This window comes from Pelodiscus sinensis, chromosome 2, assembly GCF_052426305.1.
Source record: "Pelodiscus sinensis isolate ZL-2025 chromosome 2, ASM5242630v1, whole genome shotgun sequence".
Lineage (NCBI taxonomy): Eukaryota > Metazoa > Chordata > Testudines > Trionychidae > Pelodiscus > Pelodiscus sinensis.
The window spans coordinates 209083564-209104124 of NC_143053.1; the positions used below are offsets into that span (position 1 = coordinate 209083564).

At 40.9% G+C, this 20561-nt stretch overlaps 1 protein-coding gene across 1 annotated transcript in view; it reads right to left on the reverse strand.

Moving 5' to 3' along the window:
- Positions 1 to 243: 243 nt before the first annotated feature.
- TMEM106B (transmembrane protein 106B) overlaps positions 244 to 20561 on the reverse strand; it is a 39552-nt gene continuing 19234 nt past the window's right edge. Inside the window, exons 3-8 of the mRNA XM_075922306.2 lie at positions 13728 to 13791; positions 11282 to 11441; positions 8549 to 8689; positions 8413 to 8462; positions 7225 to 7278; positions 244 to 6106 (exon numbers count right to left, since the gene is read on the reverse strand). Of these exons, the coding sequence (XP_075778421.1) occupies positions 5968 to 6106; positions 7225 to 7278; positions 8413 to 8462; positions 8549 to 8689; positions 11282 to 11441; positions 13728 to 13791 (608 nt within the window). The 3' untranslated portion in view covers positions 244 to 5967. The remainder of the gene's footprint in view (positions 6107 to 7224; positions 7279 to 8412; positions 8463 to 8548; positions 8690 to 11281; positions 11442 to 13727; positions 13792 to 20561) is intronic.

The following is a 20561-nucleotide window of genomic DNA, read 5'->3' on the forward strand; positions in this document are numbered from 1 at the left end:
GGACTGGGGCTTAGGATGCAGAAGGGAGTCCAGGGTGCAAAAGAGTGTAGGACAGGGTGCTGGCTCTAAAGGTGGGGAGGTCAGGACTAGGGCAGCCTCATAAAGGTTTGCTGCTAGAGAGCCTGAAATGTATATACAACACTATAACACTTAAGCTATTAGTGTATGAAAGCTCAAGTCACAAGAAAATTCTTTTCTTAGAAAACACAGGATTAAAGTCAGTTATTCAAAAACTACAGGATGTAAGTTTATTTTCAAAAATTAACTTTTAATCATTCTTTCCATGAGTGCACAATTCCTTTTAAAATTCCCACTTTGACGTCCCTTTCAGAATTTTAAATAAAAGTAGTGACATAATTTTATAGTCCCCTCAGTTTACTAACATTAAGATAAACTGATGTGTCCTAGAAGCATGTCCACATACACTGGCATATGGAAGTTTTATTTACCATGCTTATAAATTGAATGCAAACATATCTGCTACACAATTACAAGGGCAACAGTTACAGTTTCTAAATTACAAAAATAGTTATCACCTATTAGCATCTCTATACATATCTTTAGCAATATGCATTTTTTGTACAATTAACATTAATAGTGGTTATATTGGTGAAAATGATTCATTAAAATAAATTCAAGGACTAGCTAATGAAGTGGCTTAGTATGTAATGTAAAAACTTTAATGCCCAAAAGACAACTACACCAAAAGCATAGGGCTTGTTTCCCATCAATCACCATAACCAAATGTCATTATACTTATTGGTGCACAACCAATACCTAAAGCTGTAACACAGCATTTTAATCCAGTCCTGGGAGTACCTTCTGGTTTAGACAGATGCCAAAAGCAGGAACTTCTCTGTTCTTCACATTTCTTACCAATTAAAAATTGTTCCTCACAGATAATGAGGATCTTGATAATCTTAAGTACATCCATGTCTAAAACAGGCCCAAAGAATAGAATTTCATGGCCAGAAGAACGAACTACATTTCCTTACCCTGTCGGCATACCCAATTAAATACATTAGGCCATAAGTATGGCCAAATGCAACAGCGTATGATGTTTTTGTAATACATCTAGTAGTTATCATTCCATGGAGCAAGATAGTTCAAAACTGACCTTAAAAAAAATCAAAAAATCAATCTAAACAACAAATACTGTTACTTTAGACCTCTGAACACACTAAATTGATATTTTTAATATGCTGAATAAAAAGTCTATAGTTACTCATTTATCCCAACTCATTTCTGATTAATGCAGTTTACAGAAGATAGATTGCCCCTTCTACAAAAGGAATATATCTTGAAGTGTCACCACACAGGTAGCTTTTTGGATTACTTTTTATTTAAGTTATGAAAATGCCAAACAAGGCACCGATTCTGCAAATGTTGCTCATGTAATTAACTCTTGGACATTAACTAGTCCCACAGAAGTTAACGGGAATATACACTTAAACAGGTTCCACTGTCTAGTACCAGGTAGTTAGCAAACAAAACTTACAAAAATTTTTTGGTTATAGACTTCTTACACACGTTTAAGAGTAAGAGTTTTTCATACTATATTTCAGCTTTTAACAATGGCAACTAAAAACTTTTGACTACAACTCAGCATACTGCCTCCAAACACTTCCATTGTTTCACCCTCTCTAAGGATATATTTCAATGAATCAGCTGGCAGTACTAAGTCCATGATGAAAATGTAAAACATCAGTGCTTCAATAGTCTGCACTGGTCACTTTACATTAAAAAAAGAAAAACAATGTTTTGAATACTATTTAGCAGATTACTCAGAGAATTTCAAGGACAATATGTATCAAAGTCATTATATATGTTACAATAAAGTTGTCAAAGGTAATAGAAATGTTAATATTAAGGTCATGCACACATCAGAAGTGCTTTGAAACTGTCAAGCTATGCTGCATTGCAAATTGTTACAAGAACACTAATCTCCATACTCAATTTTTTAAAATAATTATGCAATTTTCTATCAAAAGAGTCTCAAGATGAGGAAAAAAGTTAGAAGTGAGGTGAACATCTCAAAGGCGTTTTTCTTCTATAACTGTTAAGTAACAACAAATCATTGGCTATATCTTTCAGAACAAAATTTGCCTTTTGAACTCCTTTACTGTGTATTTAGTGGGTAGATCTCCAGAGTTTGTAGGATACTTTTTTGATAGCATCGTATTTTAAATTAAATGGGGTTCAATTTTTCTAGGTAGAAACAGATCAAAATGCATAATATCTTATTGACCTACCATTCTATGCAGTTTACTTCAATATAAATTAAGCATTTAGTTTTTTAAACATTGCATATATTTGATAATCATGTTTTAAATCACGTTTGACAATCATGGGCCACGATTTTAGAAGAGGGGCCACTTCACAAATATCTGAAGTGGCCCTGGGCCGCCCCGGAAAGGGTGAGGCCTTGGGCGGAAAGGGCGGGGTCAGGACACTTCCCTGCTCCCCCACCCACAGACCCTGGTTAGCCTGGGGGTGGGGAAGCATATGAAGTCTTTACCCCCATTTTTCCGCCAAGAGAACTGCCAGTTGTACTGAAAGGCTGGCATTTCCCTCTAGGTGCCTGCATCCCTGGAGGTAGGAGGAAGCTTCGCCCACTCCCCGTACTCCCAGATCAATTAGAGCCTAGGAGCAGGGGAGTGTGCAAAGTCTCTCACTCCCTGCCCCCGCCCTGCAAGGGGCACATGGCACTTACCACTGTTCACTTTAAGCACTGCATTCCCCTGGTAGGGCAGGAGACTATGCCCACTCCCCCATCCCCAGACCCTGATTGGCCTGGCGGCGGGGAGCAGCAGAGCATCCACGGGCCAGCACAACCTGCTTGGCAAACTGGATCCAGCCCGCTGAGGCTGTCTTGCCCATCCCTGTTTTAAAAGCACATTTTCTGTTTAATGTCATTAGAGCACATTATTTATTATTTGTGTAACTAGAATGCCTGGGAATCCAGTATTTGATCAGGACTCCTCTTGTTCTATGTGCTTTATAAACACAGAATAAAGAGGCAATCGTTGTCCCTGAGCTTACATCATCTCAGTCATATGGCAACAGTTTCCATTTAGAGTGTAACAGATCTGCTAAAAAATAAAAACTATGAAAATTCAAATGACACACTATACTGAAGATTTTTTTGGGGGGGAGGGGGGAAGGGAGGAGATTACAATTTTTACAATACACATTAACCTCCCCTTCCATCTTATGTTGGGGTTCCAGAATCAATTCCAAGTTAACATTCCAAAGGTGCAAATTAAGCACCTTAATTTAAGTTATATATCCCTCCCCTCAGAGGAGATTTTGTGACCAAATAAATCAGTATTTCAAGGATATGCTTCACTATGGACCCAATTAGCAGTTTTGGGGGTATCTATGAAATGAGGAAGCTTTCTAACTTGAGTTTCTTGTACTATTTCATGCCCTATTTCTCACCCATTCGACCCTACCCACACATTCAGATAGGTCCCTTTTCAGAATCAAGCTCTTAGCTGTTTAATATTCCTATATTCTTGAACCAAAAGTTTCTTAGCTGGACTAGCCTATGGAAAGTAACTAGCTTCACACAAATGTCTATCTACTGACAGCACTATTCATTTTACTCGGGGATCATTGTCTTAAAATAGCTAATACTCAAAGCTTATGTAGAAGTAAAATTACAAAAGAGTTTCGGTCTATTTCAGAGCCCCCAGTTTTGCTCATGGAATGTTTTACACTGTACCATTGGCCGGATCTGGCCTTAAATCTGGCATGGCCAGATTCAGAAAGATTACCATGATCTATGGAGATCCTTCAGTGGCAGAGAGCTCTATCAGCAGCAACTCTTACCACGCTACTCTCTACTGCTGGCACAAGAGTTTGGCCAGAGCCTCTCTATATGCCAGTCAATAGTTAAGAAATCATCTCCCATTAAACTATAGACAGATAGCTGCTCCTCGCAAATTCTGGTACAACTTCCAACATAGCCAATCATCTCAACCCTCCCGAGCTTTGCTATTGTCAGCTATAAGACTGAGCATTTACAACTAAGTATTTATGTGTAAATGCACCAGGTTATATTAAGTGCAGTATACTGTTTTTTATTACGTTTATTCATCATTTTTCAAGTTTACCAACCTAGTACTGAAAATATTTTAAGAATCCAAAAAGTAACTTGATTTTGTAATGCCAGCATAGTGTCTTCTGGTTCTATTAGTGTCAACTGGCCAGCACAATTTACAAGATTATGATGATTTAGAGTCCAATAATGTAAAGGGATATAAACAGGCACAACTTAATACCCATGCGGAACTTTTTTTTTTTAATTGTGAAGTTTAATTTTATACTACAAAAATATGTGAGAGGAAAAAAAATGCATTTTCAAATTTTCAGACTGTTGCTTAACTGAAAAGTTACCTTTAGGATATAATACTATTTTCAATGAACTGGATACTTATTTCTAATATCCTATGTTGGAAAAATATGGAAGCACTAAAGCTGTTTAAAAATACTGTTCATTTCAATTTAATAATCTAACCACTAAATAACACAGTATACAATCTGTAATTATCCAATTGAGAACTAAATTAGGATTCTTTTAGCTAATGCTCAAGCTTTTTTAATTCTAGTAAAAGAACAAAAGTGTTTTAAAGACATTAAATATACCCAAAAAAACAGATTTTAAGATTTACTCTAAATTAAATTATGCTCCTCACAAGGTGAAACGTATAAATACCCATTTCCAGGGCCAATTATACCTGGCCTTCAGTGACATGGAAAACATTTATACTCAGGATTATTTTGTTTTGTGATCAGAAAGAAGCCATATTTGAGTTATTCTAGTTTGGTGTTTGTATAGGCACTTGCATTTCCAAATCTCATAATTTGAAGTGTGAGAGTTCAAGAGCATTTGTGCAACAACTGCTTAGTCAGTCCATACAGACATTAACACTGACAAGTTGTTTAGGTACACATTCAAAGCGATTATGATTAATTATATTTTTAATTTACACCTTGCTCTTCAAAAGATATATCTAGTCTTGCTACGCACACAATATTTAAGTGATTTTTGTGAAATCTTGAAAGTGACACACTTGTAACTCCAAACTACAAAATAAAGGAATAACAACTTTACACAATTTGTATCTTTCATAATCCAATAGGGACTTTAACATTTTTCTTTAACTCATGAATTTTGCAAAGCAGTACATTTTTGTTATATACACAATTCATTTTTTAAAAATATGAATAGTGAACATTTTCTTAGCTTCCCATCCCATGGTAGAGGCAGGGAGGAGGTAGAAACAAACGACGAACAGTAGCCAACCTGACAGGAGATCCAGAATTCCACATTCAAGGAGAACAAAAACTTTCATTCAAGTCAGTAAGAGTTTTGTTTATGTTTAAGGAGTGAAAAAAATAATCAAGAAGTTAACCTGTAACGGAAATATATCTAAACCAGAATTCCAATATAAAGGAAGCCATATTGCCATAAATTTACTAATTTAGCCTCAACGACTAGTTACCACATATATAGACATATCCAGACAGTCTATAGGAAACTGGTGACTTAAATAGAAGCCTTGATCTGTAGTACTGTGTCACAAATTCAGTTCTCATTACTTATCTTTCAGTTCATATAGTTTTTCCCTCTCTCACAAGTGTTCCTTAGAGATACTGTTTCATCTTTATGGCTAAATATATGCACATTTTAAAACTCTTGTACTGTAGGGGATAATCCAAGTTCTCTCTCAAAATTTAAGATGCTTTTTTCCTAGAAGAGAAAGGGCTATATACATTTTGCATGGTTTCTCTCCCCCTGCCCCCCTCAGATTATATAATAAATGAGCAGACTTTCAGGTTTTTTACTTTACACACACAATGCTTCAAATAGCAGCAAATCTGATCAATAGTTCTACTAAAATGAAATCTGGCAGCAACAACTACCATATTTTTCTTTCCGCATCATCCATTCTGCCACTTTTATTGTGGAGGTTGAAGTACATTTAGATATTCTGACTGGCCCAGTTGATAAGTCGTGTTTCCACCACAGTCTACATACTGGTATCTCTCCTGGGATATTTGTTCAGAGTGGCCAAAGTAAGAGGTCGTCACTGTCACTCTTAAATACAGACAAAAAGAAAAGAGATGTTTGGTTTGTAAGGACTATAGAAAAAAATTGTGAGATGATTAGTATTTTTAATCAGATAAAAATTGCTTAATTTATATAAAATGTTTTAAATACACATTTTCTTCAAACATTTTATTTTACATTAGTAGCTAGCTAAGTTTAATTAAAGTTAATATTGTACTACATACACAGAGCTACCATTATATAGGTCTATTCTATACTTGGAGATGATGGTGAAACCAATGAAGTGGTATTCATTTACTCCAGTTGACGGTCTGATCCCTTAAAACACACTCCTAGCGTATCCTGTTGAGTTTTAAAAATAGTCATGGACTGGATTAAGTGTTAAGATGAACTGTAAAAGTCCAAACTTCGTTCTATTTTTTATCTGTGTACAAAAGCAAGGTAAAAATTGATATCCACACCACACCAAATATTCAACACCTCTAGTCTTCACACCCACGACAAACTGGCAGTGAGCCTGCAACAATGTATACAGGTGAAGAAGAGGAAAGAGATAGGTAAGAGATAGGGATGTGAATGGTTAACCGGTTAAATGGTAAGCTTCACCCTTAGCAGGTTCCGGTTAACCAGTGGGGACAGGAGCAGTTCCCCCTTTAATTAGTTAACTGATTAAACATTACTTGTAACTAGTTAACCAATTAGGTGGGATTTTACATCACTAGTAAGGGACAATTTCAGGCTTAAAGTGAAACTTTTATAACTATAAAAATACTATAATCCTGTCAGTAAGTGAACAATTCATTTTAAGAGCTTTCTTAAAAATTAATTTATCAGAAAAAGGTCTCCAATCACAGAGCAGATATACCACTGGAATTGGCTATGCAAGTTTCGTCACACTTCCAGGCTCCGTATTAAGGCAAGATCACATTTAAACTGCAAATAACTTCTTAAAAGCTGAAGCATGCAAAGAAGAGATTTAATAAACCATAAAGCCATTATTACCACATTATAAATTAAAACGTTTATTCATTTTATATAGGATATATTTCCCCCACATTAAAGAACACTGTATATGAAAATATTCAAATGCACTACATGACTTCGCTAGTTACTTTTATACACAAATACTACGGATCCATACTTACTGCATCATGACTACTATGTTATGCACTTTAATAGATGACAAGGTACAGTAATCGCTGAAACAACAAAACCAGAATTAGACTAATCAAGTGGTAAAATGTAACTAGCTAAAACACAAAACTAAATATATATTTTAATTGACAGGCTATTTATGTCCTACTTCATCTTTAACTATAAAATATTTTAGTTAAAAGTTGCTGCAAATAGAGCATATTGGCATCTTCTCTACACACAAATCCCTTTAAGTTTACATGCAAAAAGTCATTTTATCTAAATGTAAAAAAATTGTCTGTTAATTGCTTCTTTTTAAAGTGAGTCAAGGGAAAGATTAGTTATAGACTTGACATTCAAAGGGCTTTGTAACCAGGTGATAGTAGGGCTTTGCAACCAAGAATGCAATTGAAATCTCAAGATATCAGCAGAAAAAACACAACAGAAAAGCCTCAATACATAAGGCTACATTTACACTATAGCTTAAGTCAACATAAATTATGACGCTCAGGGATATGAATAAGCCACTTGCCTAAGCTACATACGTTACACTGACAAAAGCTTTGGTGTGGATAGATGTTGGTGGGAGACAGCAGTCAACTAATTAAATACAAAAAGCTCATCTGAAAGACATTCATGGACAGAAGATTCTTCATATTATGGTAGCAAAAATGAGAGAATTAAGTTTTACCAAGTTACAAAATTCAACTGAAATTTCAACTCAAACCACATTATTTGAAATTATAAATGTACAAAAGCATCTAAATAATGTGTCTCCTCAATTGCAATCACACTGGTTACATTATACATCCATAGACATAGCCATAGTCCAAATAGGATAAATAAGGGATATAATCCCTCGTTTTGCCTATAAATCAACTTCTAGCTAAACAATATTTCAGTATTGGAGGAGGTTATTGTATATCAGTACATTAAAAGAATTCTTACACCTGTCTCTGAAGCATTTGATACTGAATAATGCTAAAGACAGGAAACTGAAGTAAATGAACCAAAGATCTGATCTAGCACAGCAACACTCATAGTCCCACATAACATTCACAAAAAGCAATATTTGCTTTCCTACTGTATAAATTCAGTTCTTTCTATTCCAAATATAGTATAACAGTGTGGTAAACAGTTTTTAGTGGGCACTATTAGTACAATACTGTACACACATATTTTAAAAGCCAAACACTTACAACATGTAGCTCATTTCATCTTGAATGACTGTGGGCACCATGTAATCAATCTGGGGAAAAAACCACAATAAGTCAGTGTAATGATAAGAAACACAACATAAAATACAGTTCATTTAAAAAGCATATCCACACTTACCTGCTTCATATCCAGTGGCCCAATTTTGGTAATATTGTTTAGCCTTGCCTTTCCAATAACTGTTTTTGAAAACTGAACTTGGGCTGTAATGTTTGCCACTTCAACAGAATAATAATTATTGTTTGTTATATTTAGAGTGTTCTGAAGAAGAAGAAAAAAGAGAATTTTAGAAGTGCTCATCATGAGTTTCTTGGAAAATAACCATTTTGTGATTAGAAGACATTAAGGCATCTCCTGTCAAAGTGGTATAGCTGTATAAGCTATCTTTTGCTTTATCTCTTTCGCTACACATATTTTTCAAAACTGTTTTTCAAATGTGGCTACCACGGCTGCATATAGCCACCAGGGACTTTTCTTGCAGCCACAGACTCCTGAGCTGTGACTGAAGGGGAGCAAGTGACAAAACAGCAGGCCCTCCCTGTTACTCCTGGATGCACCATCTTGGTGCTGGTTGCTTGGGCTGCCAGCAGGGGCTGGCCCCTGCTAACCTCGTCCTGACTTCAGAGACACCTCAGGCACAGTGCTGGAGAAGGCAGTTGAGGAGTTCCACATCTTCCTAGAGTGGTGGGGCCCAGTCTTTGGGCTTCAGCCCTGTGTGGGGGGCATCAAGGTGTTGGGATCCAGCTCTGAGGCAGCAGGCCCTGGAATCTAGCCACAGGGCTTCAGGCTCCAGCTCCTCCTCTAGCAACCCCCCCATCCCATCTCTCCTAATTCTTGTTGCCTCCCCGACTCCCATCCAGGAATGAATTTGTCCCCAGGCTTGCCAGGGCTGAGTACGTGCGCTGTGATAAGTGATGTGTTCATTTGTTAATATCACTTATCACACCACAGACTTACTAACAAACAAATAAATTACAATTAGTTGGACATGTATATGTGCATGGTTATTTATTTTTCCTAAAACTAATAAATATTTTAGGAAAAATATGAAAGTGGTCCCCCAGCAGGAACTGATTATAGCAGGGGTGGGCAATACATTTTTTTTTTTACCGGGGCAACTTCAGAAATGTTTGAAGTGGCCCCGGGGTTGCACCAGAAGGGGCGGGGCCTCAAGCAGAAAGCTTTCCTGCTTTCCCACCCACAGACCATGATTGGTCTGGAGGTGGGGGAGCGCCTTTGTCCCCTCCCCGAGATTCCCTCTGGGCACCTGTGCCCCTGACAGCAGAAAGAGACTTTGTGCACTCCCCCTTCTGTCCCCAGGCCAATCAGGGCTTGGGGGCAGGGGAGCACGCGAAGTCTCATCCCACCCTGCCAGGAGTGCAATGCGCTTCTAAGCGCCACACACTCCTCACAGGGCAGGGGCAGGGTGGAGAAAACTTCACATGCTCCGCCCGCCCTCAGGCCAATTAGGACTTGGGGACGGGGAGCATGTGAAGTCTCCTCCTGCCCTGCCAGGAGATTGCGCTGCATATGTGCTTCTCCCTGCCCCCAGGCTCTAATTGACCTCGGGGCAGGGGAGCAGAAGGGGCCTCCACAGCCTGGATCAACCCACTGGATCATAGGGATGTTAGTAGGTAACCACTAACTAGTAGCTAACCCTAACCATTGCCTTTACCAGTGATGGTTAACCAGTACCTGGGGAGCAACCCTACTGCGTCCCAGCATGGGGCTGCTAGTCTGGGAGCCAGCAGCTCCATGTGGGGATGGAAGTGACAGACCCATGTGGAAGTGGCACCTGTCTGCATTTAACCAGTTAAGTTTAACATTTAACCAGTTAATTAACTAAACAGTATTTTACATCCCTACTCTGAGGTCACCAAAAATATTTGTCCTGAGAACTAACAGCTTAAAACATGTTTTAAAACACTAGACAGCATCTGGTGGAGACAGAGACAGTGGTGTTTTCACAAATGGTAGTTAATATTTTTACTAAATTTCATTACTTTTAGGCTAAACAAGGTCTTAGAAGGTAAATGTGAGTGTTGTAAAAGTATGCCAATTTTCTTCCCACAATATTTGTCAGCTTATTCATTAATGCATGCAGTAAAAGAAAATTCACTCCTGTTCAATACAATGAATAACTGGGTTTTCATAAATAATTCAAACTTCATGAAGAATAGAGATAAAGGAAAACTGGAACTACTTCACCTGTTCACAGGAGAACATACATCTGCATATACTACATGTGGAAGTTTTAGCAATTGTATTCAGAGTGGCCCCTCTCTCAGCCTCCCTCCAGCATGCTGCCATCTGTGCACCAAATTATTTCCCTGTTCACCATTTTATCCAATTCAGAATGCTGGTATTGAACACTTACAATACTCACACATTTTAGAAGGCTGCATTTCAAAAAATGCAATCACCCTGTACACGATATTTAGTAGATTACAGGTACAGATCTATAGAAGGCATATCTTTCTTAAGAGTAGACTCAGAATCCAGGGTACACCTTCCCCAAGCAGTTTCTACCTCTAAGTCATGCTGCAAGACCTCTACTGTTCCCCAAAGGTCCAGACCAGATGGAAGTTTGACAGTAGATTCCCAGGGTGGCAGCCCATGCTCATACAAACAGGGAGGGAATCTGACCATTCAAACAGTTTTCACTGTCTTTATAATCAACATAAAATGCAGATAAACACTGTCAGAATGCTTATAAATAAAAGATACACATCATGTGCATGGTAAATTCTATATAGTAAAGCATTTTTATTTTGAACCATGCATTGTGTTTTATAGGGAGACAATTTACACAAATACACTGTCCACTTTATCAATAGTCACAGAATGCCTTACCGTAATATTTAGATATATTATGCGCCTACTTGTTTCATAACTGACATATACTGACTTCACTCCAATGTATTCAACATCGATGGAACGAGGAAATAAGAAGAATACAGCCAGTCCAGAAAGGAGTAAACACACAATTACAGAAGCCGTCACATAAAGCTTTCTGCAAAAACAAAAAATGTTAATTTAATTATATAACTGACCAAAGTAATTTGTTATAAAATTCAAACCACTTCTTTCCTATATTTTCTTCATAAGTATATGAGCATTCCTCCATAAAATCAAGATATTTAATCCGCTTTGTTTCAACCTTTCACTTTAACTCCTTAAATTCCATTTTAACTGAGAATAATTAAACTGTATATTATGTTTAAGAAAAAATCTTGGAACATAGGTTTACCTTGCTTTCAAGCAGAGTTCAAATATATAAGCAAGCAATGTAACGTAGTATATACATGGATGCTCTGATGTAAAGTTTATAAAGAAATTTTGGTGTTAAGTATATTTAAGAAAAAGACCCATGATCCAAAAATATTCTTAATTTGAAGTAGAACTCAGAACAAGCAAATCAAATTCTGAAATACTGTCATATATGAAAATGAGGCTCTCATATGCCCTGCAAAGCATCTGGTCTTCCAGGAGAAATATTTAATACTAAATCTAAATAGTACTGCCACTAGTTTGCTTACATTTCTGTTTAACTAAACATTGTGAGTTTTGGTTTCCTGGAAAAAAGAGCAAGGCATATGAAATAAAGCTTTGTAATACTGCAGATTTGTTCCAAGCTTGGACAACAAAAAGTTTCTTTAGAATCTACTTACCATTGTTCCATATCTAGACGATTCCTAATCGCACCACATAATCTTTAAGTGCTCACAAATTTTAAATTGTAAAATGTGAGAATTTTTACATCCCCATAAAAATGGTATCTTGTCATAGTTCAATATTATAAAATAAGGTCTACTGGAGGAGTAAGACTGTGTCTGTCACAGAAGTCACAGATTCTGTGACTTTGTGACCTCTGCAAAGGGTAGTGCAGCCAGCCCCTGAGACATCTGCACTGGCTTCAGTTAACACAGTCTTGGGACACCTCAGCCTCTCCTTACCCAAGCTGCTGCTGCTGATGGGGGTTGGAAGGGGCTCAGGGCTGGGGCAGTGCTTACCTCAGGGGGCTCCACAGATGCAGCCAGTATGTCCCTACAATTACCAAGGGGATGAGGTCAGGAGAGTCTGCACACTGATCCTGCCTGCAGGCACAAGCCTCATAGTTCCCAGTGGCTGTATTTCCTGGACAATGGGAGCTGCAGAGCAGGTGCTCATGGCAGGAGCAGCCATGGAGCTCCCTAGCCTTCTATCCCCATAGGAGCTGCAGAGACATGCTAGCTTTATCCAAAGCTGCGCAGAGCCAGGTAGGGAGCCTGCCAACATTGCCACTCCCAAGCACCCATAGTCCCCAGCTCAAGTTTTAGTTAGTGTATATACATAAGTCATGAACAGGCAGAAATTTCTATTTACTGCCTATGATCTAGCCATGATTTTTATTAAAAATACCTGGGACTAAAACATAGCCTTAAATGTGAGCAAATAAAAAAATCTATGGCTTCAGTAAAATACATTAGGTGCTGGAAATCAGAAAATGGAGCTAGTTTAGCAGAGAGATGACAATCTTATAATAAAGAACTATAAAAATGTATTTATCTGCTAACGTTTCAAGTACATGTTAACAATTGCTATTATTGCTAACATCACATTGTTGCCAAATTAAGTATTGCGGAATTTCTAAAGTCTGCTAGACATGAAAGCAAAAAGTCTATTATAGAAAAATCTAAACCCTATTGATCACCATCAAAAATATATCATAAAATCACTGAGGTTTGACCAATTTAATATATGGGAAGATCTAGTAAGTTTAATAGACACAATAACAACAACAACAAGACTACATCATAATGACACTGATGACCAAGAAATATTCCAAAGAAATATACAACAGCAGCTGCTTTATTTAATCACAGGGGACCAAATGCACAGCTGATTCAGATGTGACAGTGAAGTTGCCTCTACCTATGTCAAATTAATTTGGCCTTTTGTCTACATATTAGAGTAAAGGGTATTGAATTCTCAAGCAATATACAGCCAGAGTCTTCTAAAATATTTATCATTCCACATAAGTACCAAAATATACTGTACTGCACAATGTTAAAAAACACCTTATTAGAAAATAGATGTGCTACCCTGCACCTCTGTTGTCAATGTTTTGAGAGTTGGCGGTAGTTCTGTATAAACCATGGTTTGGGACTATTGTTTGCAGATAATGAGCCTAAGAAAAGACTGCTCAGTGACTTTACTTATCTTTCTTCTTTAGAGAAAAACATCTAAGTTAAACAAAATGTATCAGCAAAAGAAAAAACTAATCACTTCACACATTCATATTCTTACTGTAACTTACGTTCTTCTTGGCCTCAGCCTCTGATCACTGTATGGAATCAGTGCCACAAGCTGGTTTTCCTGACCTACAAATATACAAGAACAATCTTCAGAAATCTCTTTATGTGGGCTTATTTATTTTTTAAGCAAAAAGAGTTCAAGCAGCATTTTCCAGCACAATTTAATAGCACCTAACGCTGGATTTTGTTTTTAATAAAAAGACACCACAATTAAAATAACATTTTGGAAAGTGTACTTCGGTATGGAATAGAGATGTGAATGGGTAACTATTTAACCTAAGGATTAACCGGTTAAATCAGGGGTGGAGAACCTCCGGCCCACAGGCTGTATGCACTTCATCAGAGTTAGCTGCTGGTGGGCTGCAAAATTGTTTGTTTACTGAGTGCCTCCAGGCACAAAGTCCTACAGTTCCCAGCTGGCTTGGTTCAACATTCCCAGCCAATGAGAGCTATGGGAAGCAGTGATCTGGCCTGCAGGGTCCCCACTCTGGGTTAAATGATTAACCAAGATTTTACATCCTTTTTATGAAACATCTCTTCCTAGACTGTACATTCTTTTAATTCTATGTAACAGAACAATGTGTTGGTACATTAAGGGACATATGCATTTATCCCAAAAGAAAGGTTAAAAAGCAATTTTTGACATTTTTCTCTCTGGAAGACAATTATTTGTACTGTATTAGCCAGCAAAAGCACCATAGAACCATGGCCCCCATTATGCCTGATGCTGTATGAACACATATGGTACATCTACACAGCAGAGATACTTCAAGATACCCCAAGATATCCCGAAATAGCAGACCCGATATTTCACCGTCCCTGTAAACCTTGTCGCACGAGTGTTAAGGGATATCTTGAAATAGCATGTTATTTCGAAATAGAACTTGAAATAAGCTACACAATTTGCATAGTGCAAATTATGTAACTTATTTTGAGTTTCAGGTGCTGTGTAGATGCACCCATAGAAATACACAGTCCTTGTGCAAAGAATTTCCAACCTAACCAATTTCTAATCTCTATTCCTTTCTTACGAGTCAACAATAGAATATTGTAAGCACTTTGGAGCAAAAAAGAGTTTTTAATGTACCATGCAAAACTAGGATGCATAGGAAGTAAATAATAATCAATGAGTGAGAATTAATTTCAACAGCATGGCAGTAAATGAAGAAGGAACATCACTAATACTAAAAGTAGGGTTGTCAAGCAATTAAAAATTGTTATAGTGATTAATCGCGCACACTGCCCCTTTGACATGCTGCCACAGCGTTTCAAACAGGCAGTGCTGCAGAAGCCCGGAATCATCTGGAGTCCTGAGCTGACCCCAGGATCAGTGAAGTTTCCCTTTTGAAATGCTGCAGTGGTGATACAAAGGGGCAGCACCACAGGTGCCTGAGATCAGCTGGAGTCCCCAGCTGACCCCAGCTCCGTGCACCTCACTGCCCCTTGGAAACACCAGACTGGCACTACAAAGGGGCAGTGTAACGCGGAGCCCGGGATCAGCTGGAAACTGCAGCTGATCCTTGTTGGAGGCAAAGGAGGAGCAAGAGGAGAGTTAAAATGGTGGTTGTTCTTTCTCACCTGTTAATGTTATTTGGTTCCCTAAACTGTTGGAAGTGTTGTCTGTTAACCCCCTATCCCTTCCCTAAGTGAATGCAGAAGAATGTCTGAGGTAAACAGCAGGAGTAAACAACAATGCACACGGCCCCCAGAAGGGAGTGCACATGGCCCCAAGAGGCCCAGACTCAGAGGCTGCATGTGGCTGATCCTAAAAGGAGAGAGGGACAGAGACACAGTGGTTGTTTACCATCAAGTGGAGCCTCCCAGAACACCCTCTGCTCGGATCGCCTGGCCAGCGGACCAGCTTAGGAGTCAACTTGGGAAGATCAAATAATATGAACTGCCTTCTGCTCGCCTTATCATCCTGCCTGGGACTGTAAGTGTGGTTGAGTGCATGACTGAGATTCCCCTCCCTTCCCAGTTTTAGTTGAATAAACAAACCCTTTACACTCCTATGTGGTGATCCCCTCTCCTTAGTGTTTAAAGCAGTTGCAATCCACATCCCCTTGCAACAATCCTGGGCTCTGTGTTGCGCTGCCCCTCTGAAGCGCCACCCTAGTGCCTCAAAGGGGCAGCACATTAGGAGCCTGGTATCAACTGCAATGCCCAGTTGATCCCTGGCTCTGTGTTGTACTGCCTCCTTGAAGCGCCACTGCAGTGCTTCAAAGGATCAGCGCATTAGGAGCCAGGGATCAGCTGGGGACTCCAGCTGATCCCCGGCTCCTAATTGCCTGCCCCTTTGAAGTATCGAACCAGTGCTCCAAAGGGGCAGCGCAGCATTACCACCTGCGATTAACGCATTACAAAAATTAATGTGTTAATCCTGCCTTGCGATAATTGCAGGCATTAGCGCAGATCAACTGACAGTCCTAATCAGTTTAAAATAGCAAAAGAACTAATGTTACTTAGGTAACATTACCTGGGTTACTTGGGTAACTTTATGTCAGGACCAAGAATTTTGCACACACTAATTAATTTTGCTCACACTCAGATGCAAAGAACACATGAAAGTTTACCAACACATTCTCTATGAAGTACAGGTTGAACCTCTCTAGTCTAGCACTTCCTGGTCCGGTAACATCCATGGTCCGGCATGATTTTAGTTATTTAGAGGCTGACTTATCATGAGCATGGTCAAGTTCCCCATGGTCCAATCAAGTTTGTTTACAACAACCAGTCCTGACTCTCAGGCTGTGTCTACACTGGCACCCTTTTCCGTAAAAGGGATGCTAATGAGAAACTTCAGAATTGCAAATTCCGTGGGGGATTTAAATATCTCCCGCGGCATTTGCATGAACATGGCTGCCACTTTTTTCTGGCTCGGGGTTTTGCCGGAGAAAAGCGCCAGTCTAGACTGGATCTTGCGGAAAATAAGCCCTTTTCCGGAAGATCCCTTATTCCTACTTTCAAGGAAAGTAGCCTCAGTGTTCTATGCTGTTCTTTACTCTAATTTACTGCTAAATGTCTCCCAAGAGCCCATTTAACAGTGGAAATGTTGGTAATACTGCTAGACACTACTGACCTCCAATAGTTGAAGTGACTATCTAGAAAGGAGCACTGAAGAAAGAGATCTGGGGGTCATAGTGGACCACAAGCTAAATATTAGCCAACAGTGTGACACTGTGGCAAAAAAAGCAAACATGATTCTGGGATGCATCATCAGGAGCATTTTGAGCAAGAGACGAGAAGTTATTCTTCCGCTCTATTCTGCGCTGATTAGGCCTCAATTGGAGTATTGTATCCAGTTCTGGGCACCACATTTCAAGGAAGAGGTAGAGAAATTAAAGACGTCCAGAGAAGAGCAACAAGAATGATTAAAGGTCTAGAGAACATTATCTATGAAAGAAGGCTGAAAGACTTGGGCTTGTTTAGTTTGGAAAGGAGAAGACTGAGAGGGGACTGTGACGGGGTGAAGCAACCCCGTCACTCACGCGGAGCGCACGGGGCAGCCGGGGAGCAGACAACCGGCGCGGCAAGCCCGAGCGGGGGAGAAGGGACGCGTCATCACACGGCGCCAGGGCGCGCCGGGGGTGACGTCACAGGGGCGACGCCAAGGAAGGCGGAAGGGAGGGGGAGGATAAAAGGAGGAGGGGCAGCCGGGGCAAGGGGGTCGGAGCCGGCAGGGCCGGCAGCGGCGGGACCAGACCCGGCGGCGGCGGGACCAGACCCGGCAGCGACACCAGAGCCAGCAGCGGTGGGGCCAGCGACACCAGGCCCGGCAGCGGCGGGACCAGCGGCGCCAGAGCCAGGGGCAGTGAGTCCAGCGGCGGCGGAGCCAGCGGGGGCAGGAGCCCAGGACAGCGAGGCAGGAACCACGGGAGCCAGGCAAGCAGGCAGCGAAGGCGGCTGGGGACCCGCCGAGGCTAAGGCGGGACTGGACGGCTACGGGTCGGCGGAGTGGAGCCAGACCCAGGGCGGGCTGCGGAACCCGAGAGCGGGGGTGTTTTGGGGTACCAGCCCCCCCCGCTACCACTGAGAAGGCGCCTCTCAGTGTCAGGGCCCTGGGTCGGGGTCCGGAGAGAGGGTGGGCCCGGACCCCCTACTCCGCCCGGCGACCCAGAATCGAGGGGTATCTTGAGCGCGGCCTAGGGGCAAACAGGAGGGGCGGCGGCCTGGACGGGCGGCCCCGTGACAGGGACATGATAGCGGTTTTCTGGTATCTAAAAAGGTGTTACAAAGAGGAGGGAGAAAAATTGTTCTCCTTGCCCTCTGAGGAGAGGACAAGAAGCAATGGGCATAAACTGCAGCAAGGGAGGTTTAGACTGGACAGTAGGAAAAACTTCCTGTCAAGGTGGTTAAACACTGGAGTAAATTGCCTAGGGAGGTTGTGGAATCTCCATCTCTGGAGATATTTAAGAACAGGTTAGACAGACTTCTATCAGGGATGGTCTAGACAGTTCTGGGTCCTGCTCTGAGAGCAGGGGACTGGACTTGATGATCTCTGGAGGTCCCTTCCAATTCTAGCGTTCTATGATTCTATGGTTCATTGAATTCTTTGGCTTGGCACTGGTCAGATTCTGAAGTGCTGGACTAGAGAGGTGCAGCCTGTATCAACAAATTATTCCTGCAGTAGTGAGCTGAGCAGCAGCTATGAAAGTTCAGAGAACTATTGCACACCTGATGTCCTTATATCAACATTTAGGCACAAAAAACTCCAACATGTAACTAATACATCAGACAGAAAAAATGGTGAGAGGAAGATCATTTTTGACTCCGTGTGTGATTAGGATACATGGGAGCATCATTATTAGAGACATTAGATATCAGGTAATTGAATAATTATGTAACCACATCAAGTTTTAACAGTTACACAGCTATTCGATCATACCCAGGGGAGAGGCTGGTAGCCAGTGCACGCCTGGCCCCACTCCTGGGGAGCCCCCTGCCACCCTACGCTGCTGTCTCTGAATCAGAGGCTGCAGCATGGGGTGGCAGGCAGGAGCTGGCCCATGAGGGGAGCTGGTTTAAAAATAGAGGCAGCAGCTACTGATATAGAGGCAACAACCCGTCTGCCGGGGGCCCAAGCTCTCCACAGACAGAGGCTGCGTCAGCATCCCATGGCGAACAAAGGCTGCCCCCCACCCTCCAGTGCTGCTGCCTCTGATAAAAACAGTAGTACAGGGGTGGGGGCGTTGGAGACAGTGCTCCTGGGGAGTCAGCTTTTAAGCCAGCTTTCCCCAAGCACCAGCTCCCACCATGCATATTGGCTCCCGCCTCCCCCCTCTACCACCATGCTGCTGCCTCTGATAGAAACACAGCAGCATGGAGGGACAGGCGGTTCTGCTGGAGCCAATATGTGTGGGGAGTTGGCTTAAAAGCCAGCTTCCCATGTATACTGGCTCCTGCCTGCTCACCTCACTGTTGCCTCTCTCTCTCTCTCTCTCTCTCTCTCTCAGAGGCACTAGTGCGGGGTCGGGGTAGGCAGATCCATGGGATCTGGTGTTCATAGGGAGCCAGCTCCCAGCTCCCCCATGCTTGCTGCCTTTGACACAGAAGCAGCAAGGTGGGGAGTGTGTGTAGTTGACAGGAATAACCGATAAGCCCACTCTTACTGGTTAATCATGTAGTTGACTATATGCTGACACCCCTAATTATTATGGGTCTGAACCCAGAGATATATTACTTTATGTTGACACAGCAATTAGACACTCATGGCTGCTTTGTGTTGACTCAAGGTTGCAGGGATCTGGCTAAGGTACTGTTTAATTGTGGTGTAGATGTTTGTGACTTGGCAGGAGCCTGGGCTCAAGAATCCTGTGAGGTCTACAAAGAGACTTGCAGCAGTGAGTCTCAGACCCAGATCACCTGACTCATGTTACTGGACTAAAAATAACAGTCTAGACATACTAATGCTGAAACCTAGATTCTGAGATCCAAGTTCCTCACTGGGTCTTTCACTCTTCTCTCCCACATCCTGTACACAAACCCACAGGAGGATAAAGAGTATAATAAATATGGACATTTTCCTAGGATTCCTAGTGCAGGCACAAGACTTACAAGTTATTAATTTGTCCATGTGGTATTTTTGAGGGAAAAAATGCAAGTCCCAATAAATTAAACAAATGACAAACTTAAAAATATAAGCAGGACTTGCACAGAAGAGAAGTTGAAGGTATGCAGATTACTTAATGTTGAAGCTGTGCAAAAAGCAGAATAAGAGATAAGACAGATATAGCAAAACAGCATGTGATGATAGTTGAGTTTAAGTGTGGAGCCTAAGCACACACATCTAGATATTAATAGCACCAGTCAGCTCAAACATAGGTTTTGCAATAAGGTATTAAGGAAGTTAAAATAGGTTGAAACACATCAGTTTCTTGTCCACAACAAGAGATCTCTCGACATTTCTATTGAACCCCCACAGCCTCTTCTCCGGCTGCAGTTTTCAATTGTAGACTCATGACTGGAGAAACAACAAAAATAAAGCCACACAAAGCTTCTTTAGGGCACAGAAAGTCTTTGGCTACGTCTACACTGGCCCCTTCTCCGGAAGAGGCATGCTTTTTTGAACTTTGGAATAGGGAAATCTGGGGGGATTTAAATATCCCCCGCGGGATTTAAATAAACATGGCCGCCGCTTTTTTCCGGCTTGGGGAAAAGCCGGAAAAAAAGCGGCAGCCATGTTTATTTAAATCCCGCGGGGGCTATTTAAATCCCCCGCGGATTTCCCTATTCCAAAGTTCGAAATTAGCATGTCTCTTCCGGAGAAGGGGCCAGTGTAGACGTAGCCTTTATGTTTGTAAAACATGAAAAGCTAGAAACATGGTTAAAATGTTTGG